Source organism: Diadema setosum, chromosome 11 (assembly GCF_964275005.1).
Source record: "Diadema setosum chromosome 11, eeDiaSeto1, whole genome shotgun sequence".
Classification (NCBI taxonomy): Eukaryota; Metazoa; Echinodermata; class Echinoidea; order Diadematoida; family Diadematidae; genus Diadema; species Diadema setosum.
The window spans coordinates 21,842,378-21,867,052 of record NC_092695.1 but is presented as its reverse complement, the minus strand read 5'-3'; the positions used below and the strand labels follow the sequence as shown (position 1 = coordinate 21,867,052).

The 24,675-nt window shown below is 37.8% G+C and overlaps 1 protein-coding gene across 1 annotated transcript in view; it reads left to right on the top strand.

The window, feature by feature from the left end:
* Positions 1–15,540, top strand: part of LOC140235354 (bifunctional epoxide hydrolase 2-like) — an 81,671-nt gene extending 66,131 nt beyond the window's left edge. The window contains exons 7-19 of the mRNA XM_072315382.1: positions 1,454–1,549; positions 2,075–2,153; positions 2,995–3,029; positions 4,529–4,555; positions 5,483–5,568; positions 8,077–8,194; positions 10,333–10,407; positions 10,925–10,970; positions 11,317–11,419; positions 12,942–13,008; positions 13,762–13,842; positions 14,195–14,253; positions 15,459–15,540. Coding sequence (XP_072171483.1) covers positions 1,454–1,549; positions 2,075–2,153; positions 2,995–3,029; positions 4,529–4,555; positions 5,483–5,568; positions 8,077–8,194; positions 10,333–10,407; positions 10,925–10,970; positions 11,317–11,419; positions 12,942–13,008; positions 13,762–13,842; positions 14,195–14,253; positions 15,459–15,540 — 954 coding nt within the window. The remainder of the gene's footprint in view (positions 1–1,453; positions 1,550–2,074; positions 2,154–2,994; positions 3,030–4,528; positions 4,556–5,482; positions 5,569–8,076; positions 8,195–10,332; positions 10,408–10,924; positions 10,971–11,316; positions 11,420–12,941; positions 13,009–13,761; positions 13,843–14,194; positions 14,254–15,458) is intronic.
* Positions 15,541–24,675: the final 9,135 nt, after the last annotated feature.

Below are 24,675 nucleotides of genomic sequence, written 5' to 3'. Positions count from 1 at the left end.
TCAGCAAAAATGACTTCACAATCGAGTGACTAAGATGGCATATTGAAATGTACTTTGGACAAAGGCCAGGGGCCTCACTCACATGGAACATTGAGAACTTGTTTTTGGTTCGTTACGCACGTTTTTCACTGCGTGAGTTAGGATGACACCGACTTATGCTTTGTAAAATATGGTGTTGTATGCAATATGTTATGAGATTTTAAAGTTTTACTATGTGTAATCACGGTGCATTGGTCGGCGACAGATATGCAAATTAGGCGAGGTGATAATCAAAAATTTAATGGCCTCAGAAATTTCCCATTGACCTACCCCCATTAAACCTTGACTAAATTTCGTTCGTACATGTAAAATATAGGCAAGAAAACAAAGCTTCATTTTATTTGCATGTGCTCTTATGCGACGCTAATTGGTCTTTAATCTATGGAAACACGTAAAATTTGGAACTTCGTAACTTTCCTACTTTTTACCCATTTTTTGACAATTTTCTGCCATATTCTTGTCTGATTGTGCTTCTTTTCTCAGTCTTCAACTTGAACACGGTGTGGAATCGCACTTTGATCGGAGGCAGGCTATAGCTATTTACCTCCATCCCTGGGAAATAATATTCAAATTATAGCTACTGCACGTTTCCTGTCCATTGTCACTTGTACTTTCCCAACCTGACACATTGCGCCAAACTGTCTTTGGCAGTATGAAGCCCCACCCCCCCCCCCCCACCCCGAAAAAGAAGAAAATTAGTAACTTGAAACGAAAAAACCCAAGGTTGTCTAATTAAGTATGCATTCCACCTGCTCGATCTGGCTTGGCACTGACCAAGGGTACGATTATGTTCAACTTCAAGAAGGATATCAAAGCGATGTGTATATGAGGCGAAGAGAGAGAGAGAGAGAGATGGAGAGAGAGAGAGAGAGAGAGAGAGCGAAATGAAAAAAAAAATTGAGAAAAGGCAGCTAGCAGATTTATGTCTGCGATGCTCATACAAGAACAGGTGTGGGATTAGATAAGGATTAATTGGGATTTGGGCAATCGAACGTGCAAGTGCGCGTCCACGTGACCGTTGCCATGGCGATAGATGAGAGAAGGAATTTAGGGCAAAACGTGCGCGTATGTCGTCGTCTGAGGGCAACAGGAGGGTGAGGACGAGCTATCAGCAAGCTTAGGACGCGATGTCGCATTAGCTCAGTTTCCATCAGAGTCTTTCTCAGCTTTCGGTGTTAATCACGAAATACCTCTGTGTGAAGTAGCCAGACATGTTCGCTAATAGAACAAAAAGAAAAACAGCTAACACACTGGCACTTGAGACTGACATATAACTATTCTGAGAGATTGCATGCGAAAACACACTCAAAATAAGGTCATTAACAACCATCTGTAGCATTTTTATGACAATATAGTTCTTTTTCAGTCCAATTAATTATTGCGTTTCTGTTTCTTTCTGCCGCTTTGTTTCCAGAGCAATGTTAGGTTCCACTTCACGGAGCTGGGGAGCGGTCCACCTGTGCTGCTATTCCATGACATTCCCGACACTTGTGCCTCATGGAGAAATCAGGTAATAAACACTATCAAAAGTCCTAAAAGGCTCAATCTTCTCTTCAAAATCACGTAATGAATATTAGGAAATCAAACCTATTCAATCGAAGTGTGACGACAGATGAATTTGCGTACATATGATATTATGACAGTAAATACTGTGTATCCTCCTAAGCCGCTGTTACTTTCGAGAATTCGTTTATGCAATTTATGTCATTATGTTCGCGGGAAATGCACCCTAGAAGCACTGCTTCTTTAGCATTACTCCTCCGTTTATTGTTTATTGTAATCTTTAGATATGCACTTTTTTCAAAATTCATATTCATCTGTTTCTGTTAGATATATATATATATATATATATATATATATATATAAGCAAAATAAAGAGAAAAATTACCAATAACTACTGCAAAAAAAAAGTAATATTCGCTTCAATTATATAGAGGCACTTTTTGAAAATTCTGTATGGAGACTATATGAAATAAATATACTTTTTAGAATTTGTATGTGACGTTTTCTTATCTTGTTCTGTTCTTCTGCGTAGCTCCCTCTCCTGGCCATTTGTGGTTTCCGAGCCATAGCACTGGACCTCAAGGGATTCGGCGAGAGCAGTAAACCTGCAGGTATGCACTCCAATGCATAATGCGCAGAGAGTATATATTCTTATATCTTATCCATTATGCAATGTGTCTATTATAATCTGTATCCGCATTCAAATGTAATATACACATAATTGTATTGGTATAAGTGGCAAACGAATGCCATGTATTTCCTTGCCTACGTGAATCCGTACCTTGAACCGTAATGCACAGTGCACAGTGCCACAAATACCCATGATTTCTTTTTCCCCCGAATTCAGATAGCAGATATGAGGCAGGATCTAAAGATGCCCCCGGATGGTATATCCGTTTATCTATGGACATAACGAGTCTTCGGAGTCTTACGAGTCTTTGAGTCATAATTTGAAAGTGTAAAGAAGATGCGATGAATTCAGTCATTTCATATGTCTTCCTTTTTTTATCCTTCCTGCTCTAGACATTTAAGATCGTTTTTGTGGCAAAAAAAAAAAACCAAACAAACAAATTCTCCGGAGGGTATGGCCTAATGCAAATAGATTAAAGAAATGCTTGAGACAAAATGATCTCGGCAGCTTGAAAGCCGCATGTTTCTTTTTAAAAGTTTGCATTGAGTGATGCGCGAAGAAATAAAAAGCATTACTCTGTGGGGGACATTACCCGTGAAAATCATCCCTTCTACAGAATCTATAGGGGAAATTATTTTTTTCAGTCCGTTTTATGAACAATGGACCAACCTTTACGTGTATAATATCATTATACACGGTTTTTCGAAATCGAATGTACGTCTTGTAAAAATTTGTCAAACGTGATTATACTATAGTAGCACTGGTCATGTTGCAACTATAGTTACATCGCGATATTCTTTCATTTCATTTCTTTTGTACAGACGTCGAGCAGTACAAATTGCAGATTCTTTGTCGGGTGAGTACTATATAGATAATTCGTCTTCATTATTAGGCATTTTGTGAGAGGACCCATAGAAGATAGTCAGATGTCTATTCAACGCGCTATCCGATCTGAACTGTTGAACACCTTGTAACTTGTTCTAGATGTATTGTTGTCATCCTAGATAATCTGTAAGGAGGAGGTAATTAGAAAAGCACTTCGTAAGTCCTTGTTTTCAAGCATGTCGCTTTCTTTGTGGACGCTCTATTCACAACATGGTATCAGTAGAGTTTCCACAATGGGTAAACGTGCGAATGATCTTCAAAGCGATACAAGTTGTGGGGGAACATACTGTTAGGAATTGTGGGTTTGTCATAAAATCTAGGGACATTGCAGGGTTGCAGGGACCACGAAAACTTCTTAATCATGTTTGTCTTGCGGTTGAAAGAGAAATTCAGCAAGCAGCGGCCGTTTCCTTGCCGGGGTAACGAGCTAATTTCCGGCCCGGACAGAGCGCGGAGCTCGACGCAGGCCGAGCTTGGGTGCTGTCTCCACAAAGTTCCAATGTCAGCGGAAACTCGCCATAAAATTCGGTTATTGTTTCTTCATTGCACACGTTGCACGCTGGTAGATTTCACGTATCTCCCAAACCCGCACATAAGCGATGACCGCGATATGAACGACCCCCAATAATCACGATTATGATAATGATAATAAATGATAGATAAAAACAAAGACGAGAACAAAACTTGAAAGCGATGTTTGATACGAAAATGGAAGGTAGATGCTCAGGATTTCATGATTTCACGTTGTTAGAACAGGGGATATAATGATAATGATAATGACAATGATGATAATGATAATGATGATGATGATGATGATGATGATGATGATGATAATGATGATAGTAATGAATATAATAACTAAATATAATGATAATATTAATCGTCATCGTCATCATCATCATCATAGTAATAATTACAATAATAGCAATAATGAATAATGATGATAATAATAATAATGATAACAATTATGATTGTATAGTAATTATGGTATCATTAACCCAGGGTAGCCTCTTTAGTGTTAGAACTACTCTTCCAGAGGGCCCTGCCATTATCACAACCCATTATTGCCAGGAATATATGTTTTACACCTGAGTCAAGAGGGACGCCATGGTTAAAAACATATCGTCCAATAAGGACTTACAGTCAGAACTTTGCAGAACTCGAACTCGGGTCCTCCGTTTGAAATTAAAGAATCTTATCCACTATATACCAAAGTGATCAGTAAATCTGTTGATTCTTTACTGTACCTTATTGAATTTTACTCAGTGAATTTTACTCAAAAGTTTTGAATTCAATCCAGTTCACCAAGTCATTTCTTGAAATTAGAGTCGACATAACAATCAATCGGGAAAACATGAACCCTTGGTAGCATGTTGGATCGTGCTATAAAGAAAACTGGTCCTAGCCATTTAAAATCCAATAATCAACAGTCTTTATCTTTTTTTTCTCTCCAAATCATGATCTCTGCAGGACACGAGGGAATTCCTGGAGGCGCTTGTGAGTACTTATTTCATCTGGGCCTACCTATTTCGTGATTATTTAATTTTTTTTTTTGGATGATGATAATCATATGGATTTGCAGGAATTATGTAAACTTGAATGGTGTTTGAATCTTCAAGAAATTCAATTTTACAAAGGTGAAGTCAGTGAGGATTATTTATATTCTCTGCGTTAAATGACTGCATTCTGTTTGCCTGAGTCAAACTTGAACATGGTGCCAAATTGTTCTTCAACGACAAACAACTAAATCTAAAATAGGTTAACCTGATATTATTCCTTTAATTATGTGTGTGTGTGTGTGTGTGTGTGTGTGTGTGTGTGTGTGTGTGTGTGTGTGTGTGCTGTGGCAAGTGTGTAAGTGTGTGTTCGGATTATGTACGATCGTTTGATCAACCCTTCAAGCCGTGAAATGATTTTAACGCATAAAAATATCCTCTTATTAAAATTGTCATTGAATTCGTACTAAATTGGCAACTCTGAGTTATATATATATATATATATATATATATATATATATATATATATATGAAAGGGATTTAGATGGAATTGCTAAAATTCATTGGATCTGCACTCACTCAAAAAGATAACATAAATCGAAAAATGACAGTTTGAGACAGATACATTAGCCCTTTTTTGCTCTAAAATCATATGAATTGCCAATTTAAGGAACAGTAATTGTTTAAGAAACTGTGAATTGATTAAGCAATTTCAGACTGGCTTTTGACAATCCTACAACTAAATCAAAAAGACCAAAAAATCGCTCAAATGAAAGATAGGTTTCTATTCTCATGAAATCGTATGAAATCTGGCTATTTGAAATAAATATTTGGCATAAAGATGCAATACTGCTGGATTAATAAAAAGAAGTTACTTTCCTAAACACCACCTGACTTCTATCCTTGTCCTCCCCAATTTGGCACACAGGGCCTGGCGCAAGTCACTCTTGTCGGCAGAGGAATGGGGGCGGCCTTCGCGTTGACTTTCGCTAATCACAACACCGACAGAGTGAGGTGACTAAAAGATTACTTTTTCATATTCTTATTACTGTTTTGTTTTTTTATAATGCTATCGCAGCGGTAAAACGCAAAGACTAAAACAAACCCCACCCCCATAAAAAATGCTAAAGCAGCACAAAAAACGACTTTAAACAATAGCTCAACAAACAGAGCAAACAAAACAAAAAATGGCATCATAAATGTATGCATACGAATGATTGACGCAGAAGCTAAACCAATCCTACAGCGTTTTGCTCTGGGGTTTTAAAAATAAGAATAAAGGAAGAAATTCGACTGCGGCAGAGGAGGATGCTGATAAGAATTTTACGACTCATGAGGGAGAGGAACGTAACCAAGCCGCCAGAAGTTTTTTTTTTTTTTTTTTTTTTTTTTTTTTTTTTTTTTTTTGTCTGCACACGCACGAAGAAGAGGATTGCCTCGGTCAAAGGTAGAAATATTATCGCGGTAATGCGTAAGTCTAGCAGATGTCGCAGTACTTCTGTGTTCTTCATACTGATGGGGACATCGAAATATATAGGCCTACACGGAAATCACATCAGTCTTAAATCTGTCACCTTTTTTGGGTCATTGGACCCGCACTTGCACGCAACAGCAAAGAAAAACTTTCTTTTCATTAAATCTAGGTATTGCGCTGAAGCAATAAAATTTGACGGTGTTGACCGCTTTCATAATAACGTAACTCGATACTCCTTATAATGATATGCCTTACGGCAACGCAACCTAGCGTGCCGTTATGAGGATGAATTTGCTTCACGGATAATTACACGCTCAATTACACTCCATAGTTTCGACAAAATGTAATCAATATGAAAACGTTTGTCTAATTTACTGCGATATTGTGAATTGACCTACAATGTTGTTTTATATTTTGTTTGCTTTGTTTTGTTATTGTTATGTTTTTCTTTATTAGAGACAGGTGAATTTCGACCTATAGCTCTCAAAAACAAAATACCTACATTTTGATCGAAAGATAAAACTAAACTCATCTCACCTTCCTTTGGTTTTATCATAAATTTATTTCCTGAATCGTATCAGCACCTTGAGTGACAGTACTCCCTCTGGGTTGCAAACGAAATTGAAATTGAAATTGAAATTGAAATCAAAATTTATTTACCGAACAGTCAGCAATAACATCGATAACAAACATGAAAAAGTCAAAAGTTAGAGAACATCACAGTTGGTAAAAAAAAAAAACCAACAATAGCAAGCAGGTTAGTCAAGGCCAGTCGTCTCAATAATTCAAATATTTACAATGATGTTATTGATGTGTGTTCCCCGGTCAAGCTGGTCACTAAACCTAAACGGGTTAGACACAATTATTTACTAGTATACTGGTCATGACACAAGTAGCATAATTATATATAGTTTGCATTACATTATGAGTAGCATACTGGGTCGGACATAACGGTATATAATTAGCATAGTTGGCCCGACATGACGGTATATCAAACAGTAACTTGGTACCATAATAGAGCGTTGAGCTGCTTTAGCTTCTTATTAACTAAGGAGACAGAGCGAAACATCACTGCAGTGGGTCTTTGCAGTAGGTGAGCGAATGACAATGTGAAAGTATACCTTTAAAGGAAACCAAACCCAAATATATGTGAATAGGCGAATTGAGTGAAAGCAGCAATATTAGTGGAACACGTGCGTAAAAGTTTGAGGAAAATCGGACTATCCATGCAAGATATGAATTTTTAAAGTTTCGGTGACGTCATCGCAAGATAAGAAGACTATTGCAGTTCGTGATTTCATGTGTGCACAACGATAAAAAGAAAATATAAAGAAGATTCAACATTTCCCCTTTCTAGCATATAATAAAAGAGCACTTGACTTAACTCTAGAAAGCAGGGAGAATTATATTACCCTTAAAATGCCTCAGTAACAAGTCGATGGGATGTGTACTTTTCATGAAAATTTGAATTTTTGTGCATGGAATTCTCCTTATCTAACGGTGACGGCACCGAAAGTTTAGGAATTCATAACTTTTGAACGGATTATCTGACTTTCCTCAACCTTTCACTGATGTGTTCTACTAAATCACTCAATCCACATTTATGTTTGGGCTTTGGTTTCCTTTAATTCATCTGTGCAGCCTTCTTTGGATGTCATTACTAATAATGTAGTTGGCGCTCTCGAACGTGTGAAGTTCAGAAGAGGGCCAACTTAACATTGTTTTAAAGTTCATGAATAGTTATTTTCATGCATTCCATGCTAACCTAATCAACAATCAGAATTAGTCCCTATCTGCACGCATCAATAATATTGTTGCTTTTATAGTACGGGCTGTATGAGGACAAATTTCTGGTCATTCGGAGAATTCTGTGTCAGGAAGGACTGGTGTATTTATCCACTCTATATAATCTTTTGTAAAATAATGAACACGAATGGTTTTTACTTGATCTTGTGATGGTTGCGTTTTCAGCACCTGCTTGATATGGATAATTAGAAGGTGACGTCATGTACTTCGCTAATTTTTCTTTTTTCTTTATCTCGACACAGAGCCGTAGTCGGTATCCACACGTCACCTCTCACGGAAGGCATTGAGGCCTGGTCGTGTTATCGCCAGAAGACTTTGCTGGCAAGGTGTGGTGCTTGCACCGAACACCGCCCCCAAGCGGTGAGTCTACCGTCAGTGTAAAATTATTGTTGAATTTATACTCCTAGAATTGATTTTGATTGAATGATTTTGATTTTATTCAAAATCAATCAATTATTTCAGCGATGTCAGCACCATAAAAAAAAGAAACCATGATAATGAAAAAAAAAAAATGCGACGAAAATGCTCCTTGTTATTTGGAAATCAACAATAGATTTAGATCAAACAAACATTAAGATGTTCATGTTCCCACTGAGTTCAAAATGTGACATGCTAATTTTTCTTCAAGTGATGATATTAAAACCCTCAGCGTGCCACATTGATTTGCTGTCCATAGGTATGTGTGTGAAATTAGTGCACATTTAACTCATTAGTACAGAAAGGGCTCACAGACTTTTACAATACCAAGAGGGACCTTTTAGGAGAATGGATACTTCATGCTGTCGCTGGATGACATTGCTATAAGTCAATTTCCATTGATTTGATTTGATTTGATTGGTTCATTATGTCATTGCTCATGCAGATACATACACATATATACATTGATGGTACCATACATTTAAATGGATATACATAAACATTAATTGCTAACATGGTAAGTTTCTTCATTACCTTTAGAATGCACAGCAATACAGTTTCTTCATTGCCTTTACAATGTACAAAAGAACATATCAGTGATGCAATGAATAACGCAGAAGGGCTACAGCTTAAGTATTGCTTGATTTGCATGCAGCCCTCGTACATAATACATACTAGTAACATATAGGAAACTAGGTGGAGGGATGACTTGCGTAGAGATAGGATAGGAGAAAGGAGAGAGGAGAGGTCTGTCTGCTTTCGCTAATACACAAAGTTAGATCACCTGGATCACTGAATAGTAAAGCATGGCAAAGTATTTTCTCACAGAGGTACAGGTGAATAGTTACAGGTCATGGTCGGTTACATAACATTACGCAATAAATTCTGAACGGCGATAATTCCACGAGGGAATTTCATATACAATACAATTGCAATGACATTATAAGATCACTGATATCCAGAGAGCAGCATTGTCTTTACAGCTTTCTTGAAAGAATACATAGACTTTAAAGTTCGAATTTCTGAAGGAAGAGAGTTCCAAATATCAGGTCCAGTGTGTCTGATAGATTTCAGAGCCATCACCGTTTTAGGATTTTGTAGACGAAATTTATCAGATTGCCTTGTGGGATAAGAATGTATGTCCTTGTTTAACTGAAATAATGAGAAGAAAGAAGATGGCAACTGACCGTTATACAAACGAAACATAAAAAGTGAATTTTGCAAAAAATTGATATCATTTACCTTTAGTGTTTTTAATTCTACGAACAAAGGATCTGAATGGTCCCGATGACCCGAATTGGTACATATACGTATAACTTTCTTTTGTAGAAGCAATATACTGTCAATGTGACTTTTCGCAGTTGCCCAAACAATGTTACAATATGAGATATTTGACAATATCAACGAATTATAAAGCATAAATAAAACATTCTTTGGGACATAATACTTAAAGGTACTAGCCCACATTTGCAAACCCATGAAAATCAAAACTGCATAAAACAGGTCCAATATGACTTCAAGTACAAGTTATAACAGTAACATACCTCACCTGTTGCTCTTTGTCTATACCATAAAAGAGAGAAAATCATCGTTTTAAAATCAATTTTCAAACCGGGTCAACCCGACCCAAAATCGAATCGCGAGCGCGGGCTAGCTACGTACATTAACTTACACATGTATCGCATGCATGTAGTACGCGCGTGGACCGGAGCTAGCAAGCGTTTTTATACGCATGCATACGGTGCATTTTCATTTATTTTTATGAAAGTAATGGACTAATTGGAACGAAATTTTGCACAGGTGTTACTGCAATCATACCCAAACTCCATGCTAACTATGAGACCAATTGCTGCAGGTTTACAAATGTGGGCTAATACCTTTAAGCTTACAGAGTATACCAACGTTACGAGACACTTTACCTGAGATGTATTGCACATGAGCATTCCATTTCATATTTTCATTGATATATATTCCAATTGCTATAAGTCAATTTCATTGATTATTATTAACAAGAAAAAAGTCTACACAGTGGTTACACTTATTTTTCTCATTTGTGTATTTGTTTCAATCAAATCTTACAGTTTGGAGTAAAATTCAGTACTTGCAGTGACGCAGAACGATTCTTCGACATTGCGGTTAACCCTTCACACATCGTGGTAAGTTGTTAGCATTAAATTAAATTTCAGTTCAATGAAAAAAAAACAGAACATTTATCAGAATCTGTTGTGGCAAATACGTAGATACGTTTAATACATTTGTGTTGTATCAACACTTTCCCTCTGTTTTGTTCTGACTAGGAAATTAAGCCGGCTAAACCTTTGAACTTTGGGAAATAAATGTAGCTGCAAAAACAATTTAACTCAGACACACAAATCACACTGCGCTCGTCAAATTCTTCCTTAATACGTTGGAATGAATATTTTCCAATGACATTTTTCGAAAGTAAAATATAGTTGAGATACGGCACACTTGTATCGGCTCGTCTTAACTCAACATTAAAAAGTCAGTCAAATTGTGGATCATGTCTTTTCCATGAAGTATAAAGACAGAATCATTTTTGCTTATTTAAATCTTAGACAGATATTCTATCAAAAAAACAAAAACAAAAACAAACAAACAAACTTGTCTTCAAAAGTCTTTCATTTTGTAATTTCTTTGTCTTATCATCTGCAGGACAATGACATCGGTGACGTCTCACTCCCTGACGTGTGTAGAAATGGTAAGGAAAGGGATCTTTCTTCTATAAGTGCAACTTGTATAAAACAGTTCACATCATGTTTAGGGAAGCTTATCAATTTTTCACTGAAAGTAGCAACTCGATGTAAGTAGAATTACAGTATGCTTCAACGAACAGTTTCACCAAAAACAGATTAAAGAAGCAATGGCCAAAGGTATGCCGTCGAGACTAATCTTTGTACTACATACAACTTTTCCAGGTGCCGTCAAATACTTTTTCGAACCCATCATCATATCGGGTACGTGGGACTGTACTATAACTGATATGCAGGTAAACACATTGCGTGTGATATCATTATAATCCTGTGTGTCATTATTTTCATTTGCAGATGATTCATCGCTTATTGGCACCCCGTCAAGACTCACTCTCGCCAGCCTGTGCCCACATCGTTGCAATACGAGGAAAAAGCCGTCCAGAAAGTCAACGAAAAGGTGCAACTTTTATATATCAGGATCCTGTATGCCAAATGCGAATTTATCGAGCGAAAAATCCATTAGTATTAACATACAGATAAAATCGCACTGTACAAACTCAAAATACATGTATACTGAACCTTTGCCACTGTTGTTTGTACCCATTTTGTAAAACGTTGTTGGTGTTGTTTTGTTTAATCTTTGCTTGTTTGCTTGTTTATTTGCTTTATGGCCGGGCTTGAAGTCACAGTTAGGTCATGGCTGTAAAGAAACAACGATTTGGATAGATGGGACCTGCTATAAATAGACTCAAACTGAAAAGCAATTGTTACAATCAAAGCCCAAATCTCGCATTGTTACTCTGCCTTTTTTTTTCTTGATTATGTACAATCGTAGTGATTTTTTTTTTTTCAGTTGTAGTGGAGGGGATTATTGCAGTGTTCTACAAGTTTCTACAAAGGCAATTCTTTGGTGATGACTGCCTTAAAGAGGTGACGGGATGGGGTGAAGTTGTACTGAATAGACTGCCTTCTATTCAGTCATACTGACACAATCGGCCATTTTATATCTCTTTCACACAGGCGTGAGTTATACAACTGAATTTCAGCGTCGTTTTTGTTAGAGTTGTTTTCTCTGTGAGTTCAGTTTGACTGATGATTAACCAAGAGTTGGCCTATATAACTTGAACCGCTTAGGAGAACATCGATTTATTATGACAAGCCTTGTCAAAAAATAATCTTATTGTTAGGGTTTTTTTCTCCTTCTTCTCAAGAGCTGCAAACTTATCTGTAAACTTAAAATGTTTGATTCCTGTGCATTACGGATCAGAATGATTCATCATGGAAGATATAAATAGCATATTGCCCCCCCCCCCCCCAATCTCATCATACCGTATCGCATCGGAAACATCGGAAAGTGGCCCCACGTTACCCGCAATCTCGTGGGGAAACACTAAACATGAAATGGAAATATTACAAATCCTCGTACATCGCGACATCGGTTTCCTGGAAGTACGCAGTGAAGGGAATTGAAGAATCTTTCCCGTTTCCTGAAAAAAAAAGGAATATTGCTTACCTGGACCCTGTTGAATAAGGAGGTTGTGCCTTAAAGGGGAACGAAAACCAAATATAATATGTGAATGGAGTAAATTAAGATTGTAGTGTCATCATTCATACCGGTATTATCATCACGTAAAGTTCGTGGAAGTGCTAGTTGTATGATTGCAGCATTTGCTGTTCCTGTTATAACTAATTATGAACATCGTTTCATTATCATATGAATTTCATTATCATATGAACTTCATTATCATCGGTATCTATATCAACTAGTCTTTCGTTCAGCAAACCGTTGCCAAAGGTATCACGCAGTTCTGAAACTGGAAATTCCCATGTAGAGAAAAGGCGGCATGAGTCAGGGGGAACTGGGCGGGAACCTCAGCGAAAGTTACCAGGTGCGAGACCTGGTACATAATTTTTGCTTAATGTGTTTTCTTTTTTTTCACGTCTGTCTTAATTGTTTGTTTGTTTGTTTGTTTCTCCAGAGAGATCGGCTGGTTCAGAAACAACACCTCCAACTGGGAATACAACCGGAGACTGCGAGGCCGGATGGTAAGTTCTGAAGGACAACTTGAACAGAACAATCAATACAGGACAGAACAGCATATAAAACAAATAAAATAATGTTTCTTATTTTCCTTCTTTTCTGGATTACCGAGCTGAAATGCAAACACAGCGCAAATTAGACGTACACGCATCTGCTTACTAGGGCTTTATGCAGTATCTTTTTGAACAGAACTAGCTGGAATGTCAATTTGATTTCCAGGTAATGTCAGGTAAAATGGCTGACGTAGCTTATTTTGATATCTCATTATGTCATCGCAGATTTATGACATATAAGGGCATCGAGAAAGCGTCCTTGTCTCTGCATCACGCCGATTCGGATGTTGTGGTTCTCTTCTAATATATATTTATATTTCGTAGGCGGTGTCAAGCTACTTGTTCTAAGAGTCAGTATACGAGTTACCACGATCGAGGCATGTAGAACGTACTCAAACTGCTCATGAGTCAATACAAGACTGTCGGGATTTATGCCAAGCATATCCCTGGATATTAGGTCTGCTATAATTTCTATTGGGATGGTTTTAAACGTGTTGAATGGAAAATGCTTTGGTTGTCTCGACGAGTTTCTTTTTGAGCCATCTGTGCATTACTGTAAGACTCGCTTGACTTGGTGTTGTCAGGTGTAATTCAACTTGACTCTCTTATACCAAAGAGAGATAGTCACGCCAGAAATGGATAGTCATTAAGAGTGGAAAGTGATTGCCAGTTACAAAAGAAATGTTCAATTTACTTCCATTTCAGCTTAAAATTCCAGCGCTGGTCGTGACTTCGGGCCAGGGGTTGAAGGGAGACGTGGTGGACGTGAGCAGCCTAGAGAGTTGGGTAAGACGAGCTGATTACGATGACCAGATGTTTTAGCCGACCAAACATGATAACATCCCTGAAAATCGGGAAATAGAATTATAATGTCACAGGATATCTCCTTCTTTTATCTAAACATGAAACCATCGTACCGGCTTGATGCAACATAAGAGATGAGTATATACATGGAAAAAGGGATAAAAACTGTTTATTCCCATCTTTCACGAGTTCTTCAAAATCCCACGGCTTATAGACTTTGGAACTTCAGCTCTTCGTGAACTTTAACAAATCTGAAGTATGTATGATTACAATCGTAACAGATGTGTCTCTTTTTTTTTAATACAACTTTGCTGATTTTTGTCTTTATTTTTAGATTCCGGAACTGGAGCACAGTCATATTGCGGAATACGACGCTTTGACAGAGAAGGAAAGGTAACTAAAGATGTGTTTTTTTGTTTGTTTGTTTGGTGTTTTTTTTTGAAGCGCCAGGAGCACCGAAAGGGGGATCTCCGCGCTATACAAATAGCCACTATCATTTTCATTGATATTGTTGTAATTATTATTATTATTATTATTATTATTATTATTATTATTATTATTATTATTATTATTATTGTTATTATCATCATTATCATCATCATCATAATCATTATTATCATCATCACTATTATCATTATTTTTATCATCATTAATATAAGATTTTGCTCATCATCATCAAAGAGTCCTTGGAAGAATAAAACACAGATATCAGTGAATGGAATCTCAAAAATCTGTGCAGATACTGTGAGCCAAATTTTGCAAGAATGATTTTCTAATGTTTGTATACACTTGCGGTTAAGGCAAGGAACATCGAGATGCAACGATATTAAACATAATGTAAGCCTAGTAGCGGCATTGTGCATTATTTCATACAACTGTACGCTTATCTAATAAGAATTAAGGGTTTCTGAGACGAACACTGAACTAGGGCTTTCTATAGCTCAGTCGGTAGAGCACCGGGCTAGCAATTCGGAGGTCTCGGGTTTGAATCCCGATTGAATCCCATTTTCTTTGCTCATTTTTCCACTAATAATTTATCTAAAAGTCTCAGAAATAATGATGCCTTACCAAAAGATTCAAGCAGCACATTTTAATGGTGATGGGTCCAATCATGCTTCCCTAAAATGGTCATACTAAGGCTAGATCATTAAATTTTCTTCGTTAAGTTGATTCGGAGTACGACGGTTTATTACAGAAGATACGAGTGCGCCACGAGGATGCGCATCGGGTTTAGATATGAACATCGAGACGCTTATCTGAGGAATGTTCGTCGTTACAAACATCTGGATATATACTTTGATGAGAATTTCAAAATATGATTTTCAGCTCGTACACCACGTCAGTCAGAGTGGTGCAAAGATAGATATAACGTGAACTTCTACATACGTATCAAAGCCTTTATACGAATTTTATGTGGGCTGCAAAGTGTTACTCAAAAGACTTCTTGACGTCATTCCTCTCTAGGCGCCCATTCAGTTTAAAAAAAAAAAATCGCTCGATGTATAGTTTTGGAAATGAATTAATAAAGTACCTCTGTAGAGGAAAAAATTCCTCTCTAAGTGTTACTCAAAAGCCTCCTTTTTGTCATTCCTCTCTAGGTCCACTGAGCTGAACAAAATTCTCCAAGAATGGTTGTCCAAGATCCACAACGGCGAGAACATACCCCTCATCCCTCTCTAGAGAAGTAGGGATTCCATCGGGTCATCGAGGTCACCGCGGTCGCCGACGCCGGAGAAAGAGGACTGCGTCGGCGTCGTCGCACGTCGTCGTCTCACGCGTATAGGATACGAAGAGGCTCCCCCGGAGACGGACAGAGCGACTTCAAACTCGAACTCGAACAAATTCCAAACAACCGTTTTGGAGGAAGAGCTCTCCTTTACATCAATGAAGTGATGCCTCCTTGATCAGATCAAGAGGGAAACATTTCATTTCATTTCATTTCATTTATCTATTTAATTTCCGACAAATATGCAATTGAAATAAAACATTTTGATAACACAGAATTGCACAAAATCAGTAAACATTGTAATAAGAGAAAAATGTTGTGAACTGAAGTACAATAGATGTTGTGACTTTTATGACAAAACATAACAAATCAAAATTGTTGGAATTTTCAATTTCAATTCTAAAGTAAATTGATACACAATATCTGGCTGGGGATGCACAATACATCATTGATATGCAATAGAATAGTGAACATGACACTCTTCGTAAGCTTGACTCTGTGTATAAATGCTAAATAAATGGAGGGAACTGCTAAAAAAAAAAAGAGCAGGGCGTTGTAAGTTTGCAGTCTCCTCATAAGCAATAACTAATTACTGAATTAGCAAAACTAAGCAAATTGCCTTAAAATGGAAAGACAAAAAGAAACCCACACGCGCACACATACACAAACAAACACGAGGCAGCTCTCTTGTAAAAAAAAAAAAAAAAAAATGGATAACCGTGGAAGGAAGCGTTGTATACGCGAACATTTCATCGTATCCCCAATTAGTTGGAGATGAAATAAGTCAACTTAAAACTTGAAGGAATAACAGGGAGAGACTAAAAAGGACAGGGACAAGGGGCGACGGAAGAAAATTTGAAGGGTCAAAACCAACGCATGCGATGCACGAGATGTATGAGGCTCACTGAGGTCTAGAGGTGAGATTGTATTTTGAAACATTGTTTCACTTGTCAAATATGCGCAACTCACTTGCAGGCTTTGAGTGGTAAATGTGCTGAATAATTCCTAGATTTTGTTAGCATAATTCTATATGGTTCTTAAATGATAGAGTTAACTTGCTGTAGGGGAAGTGATAAAACTCGCTTGAGGTATGATTATACACAACTGAAATGTTATACAACACTTCATCATGTTTTTATTTGTTGTGTGCTTCTTGAGTGTGTTTTGAAATATATACGTCAGTGGTGTTATGTTGGCGCGTAACTTACGTACAACTGTAAATGTCTGTAAATCAATTTGTATATTTTGGAACATCTATTATGCAAAGGGATCAGTCATCGTAAAGAATACTGTATGTCATGGTGTGTTGTACATACACATTGTCGTGGAGATTCACTCCATCTGGTCGTTACCTTTGATTAAAAAAAAGAGAGCATAATTAGACAATCGACAAAATTAGACAATCGACCATTAGAATAGTTGGAGAGTGTCAGAAAATTTTAAAATGTTATTTGATTCTATAGTTTCATGCGTTCAGACATTGACTCAATGCTCGATCTTAACGTGAAATGAAGAGTATAATGCTTTCCCGCATGTCTTATTGATTGGTGAGCAGATCTGTTTATTTTTTCCCCTTAAACAGTTAAAGAGAAAAGCATCTCACACCAATTATCGTATACTCTTAGCTTTAAGTACTGAACCAGTAGCAATAGCAAGTAAGTTTGTTTGTTTTTTGTTTTTTGTTTTTAAGAGAGAGGGGGTCGTACTTTTTGATTATCGACCAAAAAAAAAAAATCATTTTACAATATCTTTTATTTACAAGTCAAAGGGAGACTTTTGGGACAATAACGATATTAATTACCTTGTATACTTTGCATAATTATGTAACTGTATCTCATGATATCGCTGTTTGTGAAAATATTGGAAATTTCATAACATTCTTTCTTTCTTTCTTTCTTTTTGTCCGAATGCACTATTTTTTTAAAATTGTTATGTTCGTTACACTCTGCTCAGTGCAGTCTTCTTGAGCATGATGGAATGTGGTACCTATCCCTTCATCGTTGAAAGCTGGGGATAAATGTGATTATTATTCTCAATGAATCGAGCCTGGGGCACGCTGTGGGTGGAAGTGATTTCGGTCCCATGTTTGCGGCATTTTCATGTTGTTAGACAGTGTTTTACTGTGGGGGCGCTGTGGCATAGTGGATATAAGACTCCCGATTCTCAATCGGAGGACCCTCGAAGTTCGAATCCCGCCCAGTGGTTACGTCTTTGGACAAGATGTTTTTGCACACCGTGTCCCTCTCGACCCAGGTGTATAAATGGGTACCTGGCAATACTAGGGTAATAATAATGGCAGGGCTCTGTGGTAAAGCAGTGGCAACACTGAAGACCCTACCCTGAAAAAAGAAGGCATTATTACTTCTTCTTTTTTTTTGGTGGGGGGGGGGGGGGCGATGCATGAATTTGGCGCAATGAGTTTGTAATCTGTCATTTATGTTTAGCATTAATCATTGCTTTCTACGCATGTCTGTATGGGCATAGGTTTCGCAGGGAAAAGTCTGTAACAACTTACTGATGCCGTACAAGTTGATGAGATTACGTTTAAGACTTCGGCAGCAACTTTTGTAAAGAATTCAACTCTGCCATCGGCATATTTCTCTGGAAGATTATCCATTCTTGGTTGTTCACTTAACGTACCGACGACTCATATTTTGTAAATACGTCACCAAAGCCTTGCCAAAGTAAACTTGCACTTGGTGTATGATAAATTTCTGAGAAAACCTTGTCGTGTGAACGATGCTACGGAGTATATGGCGGCGATCATATTCACTCTGCGGTATGTTGAGTTTACACTCCTGTGGGTGAGTTTTCACATTGTGTACAGTTTTCACTAATAATAGTTACGTTTCTCATGTGGAGATAAATCATGTGAATTATGATATGAATACTGGATGGAGATACTATTAAAATGTCTATTTTTGAGAGATTACAGCAGTAGTCAACCGCGCATTATGTCGACTTTTGAAATATCACGATACGATATCAAATGGTGTAAATTCTGATTCATCCAGGTAACGATCAATAAATGTACAAAATTAAATCAATTCATCTGGACTTACTGTTTTACTTCCGAGAACGGTTTTCACGTCCGATCCTGGACGCTTCATCAAATCAGACGAGCTGATGAAGCGTCCAGGATCGGACGTGAAACCTTTCTCGGAAGTAAAACAGTAAGTCCATGAATTGATTTAATTTTGTACATTTATTGATAATATGACAAATAGTTTTTGTTTCTGTAAACTTGATCAACATAATACATGTATGTCAACACGCACATTAAAGGGACTGTACAATACTGGTTGAGGTGGAATTCATGTTTTGAACATTCCTAAGTGAGATAATGAGAAACCTCTTATGAAATATGAAAGAGCATGTAATTCTAAGAAGGATTCAACGTTTTCTTGATGAAAATTGGTTTTCAAATGGCTGGGATATTAAAAAAAAGTGATAGTAATAAAAGGCGACAAGCCACGCCTTTTGTTAGGATTTCTTTATTTCACCTTGTTTTTGGATATCTCGGCCATTTCAAAACCGATTTTCATCAAATAAACTTTTGATACCCCTTAGAATTGCATGCTCTTTGACATCTCACAGAGTGGTTTCTGAATATCTCGCAAAACGTTAAAAGCTAAATCCTCACCTCAACCAGAACTGTACACACCCTTTAATTCATAATACGCATATTCATATACATTGTTTTACACAAGTTAGCGTATGATTTCATTTTTATTTTCAATTTCAATTTATTTTCATATTTCTAGTGAAAATAATACAGAAAAAAAATACAATTATACAACATCAAAATTACAAAGCATAAATTAGGTGAAACTTCACCGGAATGTACAACAGCTTGTCTCAATATAAACACTAAGGTCTGGTTACAGTAATATTGGGTTATTTTGCTCATGGTACGAGAAATAAGATGTGGGCTACGTTAAAGCAAGCTTGTTCAGTCGTAGGTCCCAGGATAAATTAGATATTTACATATACACCATACATTCGTTATTCTATACATAACATTTGATATAAAATCATAATGTTAAGAGTGTGTGTTTATATCCATGTGATATTCACATTTATAAATACAATGTGTATTACAAAGGTGAGATATCAAAACGACCAAGGGTGAACATCGCTGTCCAGTAGGGAATAAGGCTATAGATAATGTAGAGTAGATGATGTAGAGACTCTAGACATGATGTAGAGTAGGCCTACTCCTATTCGCAATCCCACCTGCTGAGAAAGCGGAGTTTCATAAGATAACATCGGATGAACGCGTTGCGGTTCTAGGACAATTACCCCCTGGACAATTACCCCAGACCCTTCCCCTGACCCTAACCCTAATCCCAATCCTGCGCCTAATCCCGACCCTATAACCCTTGTTCTAACCCTATCCCTAACCCTATATCCCTAACCCTAACCCTAATCTTTACCTTAACCTTAATCTTTACTCTGACCCTAACACTAGCCAGTATTTAGCCCGGGGGGGGGGGGGGTAGTAATTATTACGTCTGCTTTATTATGTCGAGCTGAAAAAATGATAATTGGATAACAAATTATATAAACTTCTCCCTGAGCTACCTTCCCACGAAGTTCATCGTAATCAGTATTTCATTCAAAACACACGAGTCCATGCATCCAATCCCTTATACGCGCCTGTATCCTCAGACAACTTGACAATGCATAATCTAATGGAAAGCTCTCTGCTTTTTCATGTATCTTACTCCCCGTCTGTAGTGTCCTTTACCTCCGCGAAGCTGGTCTTCCCCCTGCCAGGATGTTTGTTGTTTTTGCCAAGAACAATGATGACAGTTGAAAAGCGGAAGAGGGTTTAACAAGGGGACGCCCAAAGTCTACATGTCGCCTGCAGTTTTCTGTACATTAGATGATGGCTTCCGCATTTGGGAGCTGCGAAAAATGACTGATTCTTTCTGGCAAATGCGTGAAGAGCGCGTCAATATTGCCAAGACCCTTGTGCTGAGTGTTATCGTCTGTCCGTCAGACGCCGCCTTGGGAGGGGAGCAGCGAAAAACCAATGTGTAATGTTATTATCTCGTGTGACAGCAGCATGCAAAACATTGGTTTGCTGCAAGCAAACTTTGAGTGCAGCCAATTTGTTTCGTTACGCTTGGCATGTTTTTTATTACTGGATATTACTCTTCGTCTACCTCTGTTTTTCCCCATGTTGAATGAGTGATATGATGACGCGCGCGGAGTTTCGATCGCTCGCCCACATAATGGGAGTCCTGGATGAGATGAAATGGGAGAGGGGGGGGGGGAGGGGTGTAAGTGGGAAGGGGGCGGGGTAGGGTCGACACTTTTTGTAGGGCAACATTGAGTTGAACTGTTTTGTTTTAGTAATATGCTGAATCTCTAGAAGACTGTCAAAAAAAGAACCAGGGTCCAGTGTACGTCTCGTCCGTTGCCCTCAGCAGAAGAGAAAATGTGTAGAATGTAACGAGCGCCATCTCAGTCAAGATTAGTGACAGTCGTGTGCCGGTTGGGTTCTCTCAGCCGCCGGGTTGATATTGCGAAAAACAACAGTTGTCGTTCTCTCTGAGTATCATACACGGGTGTTGATGGGTTTATAGCTTGGAATCCGTCAAAATGGCAAGAAATGAGAAATTCTGTGGGATTTGGAAAGGATGTCTCTGTCTCTCCATCTTAAAAGAATAAGGTGATGAAAAAAAAAGAGATGGAATAATCATTTCCTGATGAGTGTTCACTTGGCACATGACATTCAACAGATTGCTTTCAGAGACAAAAATCTGTCCTGCTTTAATCTGCAGTCCTTCTTATTTATTCTTTCATATTTTTTTGCGGCTTACCCAATGTCACTCTTGAGGTTAGCCTTGGCAAGTTCATTGGGCTTACCGCCAAAGACGCGAAATTCCCCGCACTAGAGGGTTTTGGGGGAGGGAGACCAAAACAACAACATCAAACAAATTGGTGCCTTTTAGATGACGTTTGGAGAGCAACTTCACATATTCACCTCTTTATGTTGGAATGTCATTATTTTGCAATATTGAACAGCAGCAGTAGTGGTAGAAAGACAATGTACTTATCATCTACAGTCCGTTTTAGGGACGCAAAGGCGGAAGTCCAGTGGCTACTTCCCTGTGAATATTGAAGTGTTCCTTTGTGGCCGCACCAAACTCAAACCAAGCCCGGTATTCGATAATCATTAAACGTGAAGTACATGGCACAAATATGACATGGCACAAATATGACACCCAATTGTGGAAACACCAGAAAATCTGAATCATTAATATAGAAGCAAGACACTGCCATGCTCCTCTTCATAAGCCCTTGCCGCATGAATGGCGATCACCCGGTAGGAAGCTGAATATCAATGAGTTTGGCCTCTACATGGGTGTGGCGCAAGGTGGCGCCCTGGCTTGCATGCTTCCCCAGGCAATCTGGAGGGAGTGCATGACTGTGAGTGTAGGTTTCTGCTTCCACTAGTGACCGGGGTAAAAGATAGTTATTATGACGTAATAGTGCATTGAGCTGATGGTGATCACTGGTCTAGCGTCATTTAGGTATTCATAACGAGTGTTTATGTCAAGGAAACGTCGAGTTCCAGTCAGCCCATTTTTTATGCTATTTCACGAAAGTTGTCCCTTTCCTCCGTTGGCCCTTCTTAAGAATAAGAAAATTATGTTGATTTGATCATTATACAGGGAAATAAATCCATTCTGTATCGAGAGATATTTAGGAAAATGACATATCTTGCAGAGTCATGTTCTTACCAGAATCAGTAGGAAAGTGTCCTTCGTTACAAAAAGGAATGTCTTTGACAAGGCTCATTATGAATGCATAATAAAATAATGAATACCTTTTTTAACGAACTAAAGTTCACACGGCAGGTGTCTAATTTTGAGGTTCCCAACAGGGCTAAGTCACATGCTAACAATAGAGCAGTCCTATATTAATGGATATTTGTTTAGTTTGCTCAATTCTTTTGACCAATTTAACACTCAACATTCAACTAAACGAGTGACAGGTAACAAAGAAGAAGGAAGCCAACAGGCGAAGATTGAAATGGTGGAAGAGAAAAGAGAATGAGATAGTAAACACAGATACGAGAGATAATTTTATGATTAAGATAGAAATGTATGCTTTGGAATCTCTGATGCTAATAATCGTAAATTGGGGGGGGGGGGTGACCCAATAAGGATGGGTCGCGACAAGCACAAAGAAAGTCTTCACATTTTTTCATTGTTTGTTTGTCTATTTATTTATTTATTTATTTATTTATTCATTATTACTGTCATTATTATTATTATTATTATTATTATTATTGCTGTCGGATTGAGCCTGACACAGAGTGCTAGGAACATACTGTTTAGGTCTGCACACATGATGGCGTTTTTCTATGACCATCACATTTTCACTTGGCAGCCCCCCCCCCCCCCCGGGGGGATGGGGGGGGGGGGAAACACCCTAACTTCCCCTACCCCTTTTTCAAGAGAGTGCTTACAGATTCTTCCTACAGGGGGTTCTTGTCATTATTCTATCAAACGTGTCGTTTTCCCACTCATTTCTCAATCTATCATATTTCGCCTTTCGTGCGACCATGCATAATGCATTTGTTGAGCACAGTGCATAACTAACGTTCATTGTAGTCACCTGATTTATCTTAAAGGAGCATTCCAGACGATTTTCATGATTTCACATCATGTAGTACATAAATCGACAGCTCCATCATGTATAGATTTGTGGAATTTATTTTGGTCTTTGAGCAGAGAAATCAATAATCTGAAAAATCTTTAACAAATTGCACTGAACAGTGTTGATGACGTAGAGCCTCACATATTTCAGAAATGTAGCAATGTAATTCCATTACAATACCGCTTGATTGACAAGTTCACCTGTGTGAAATCTATGCATACCTTATTCTTTTGTTCTGTTTTCTTGAGCCCCAACTCAAGCATTCTTGTGGTGAGGCTGCCATGTCATTATCCTTGTTCATTGCAATTTGTTATAAATTTTGAATGCATTCTTATTCCTCATCCTAATCGTCATAAATTCTTAAACTCTGTACTCAGTATGAATAATTTTATCGTTGTTCAAATGTAAAAATCTAAAAATCATCGGGAGGTCTCGACTTCCAACACTTTCAGGCTTCACAAAACAAACGAATTTTAGCTTACAGCGCCCTCAAACATGTTCAATAGGCTATGCATATGCACAAACATAAACTCATATTATGTAAACACGCGCGCTCCTCTACTACTCATCCACAATCACTTCAGCCCTGATTTTAGACTAAAATTTTTAGACTATTAAATGGGGAATGTTTCATAAAATTAGGATTGATAAGTAGTTAGAGTGTATCTAAGTTATTGTGGAAGTTGCAAAAAATAGTAATAATAATAGTAACGTTCCAATACACAAGATATAACAACATAACTCCAGAATGATTAAGTTCAAATATATCCCGTGAAGCATATAGACAGCTTTAATTATTCCAATGTCAACGCTAAACATATTATACTCACGGGAATCACATAATACCACGTTTTACATTTGTGGGAATCGCAACGTCTCGCAGACAATGATTAAATGTTTTAAAAGCCCCTTGAAGTAAGTTTTTTTTTTCTTAATTTTTTTTTTTTAACAGACAAGTGTACATGGCATTACGAAGAATGCGTATTTTTCTATATATTATTGACAAACCCGTTTCTAGTTATAGTCGTTACACTTATTTGCTTTTTTTTTTACCAAACAGCAAACACGCAGACATGAAACAGACATGTGAACAAGACATACAGACACACAGACGAGAAACATACGTGTGGAGACTGCGACATAATTTTGATTAAACTTGGTAGTAGCCTACATAATCTTCCTCGACATCCATTTCTGAAAGAATTTGTCCATCCTTGCATTATACCTTGCGACATACAGCATGGACTTGGATACATAGCTTGACGATGAAAACGTGATTCACTACACAAGTCATGTACAACTTATGTCAGCTTTGGAAGGATCGACTTCTACTCTAATATCGCTTACCTAACCGAGCACGCGCCTGCTCGTGAGCAAGCCAGGTGACTAAGAATTCGCCATCTTTAAAGTTG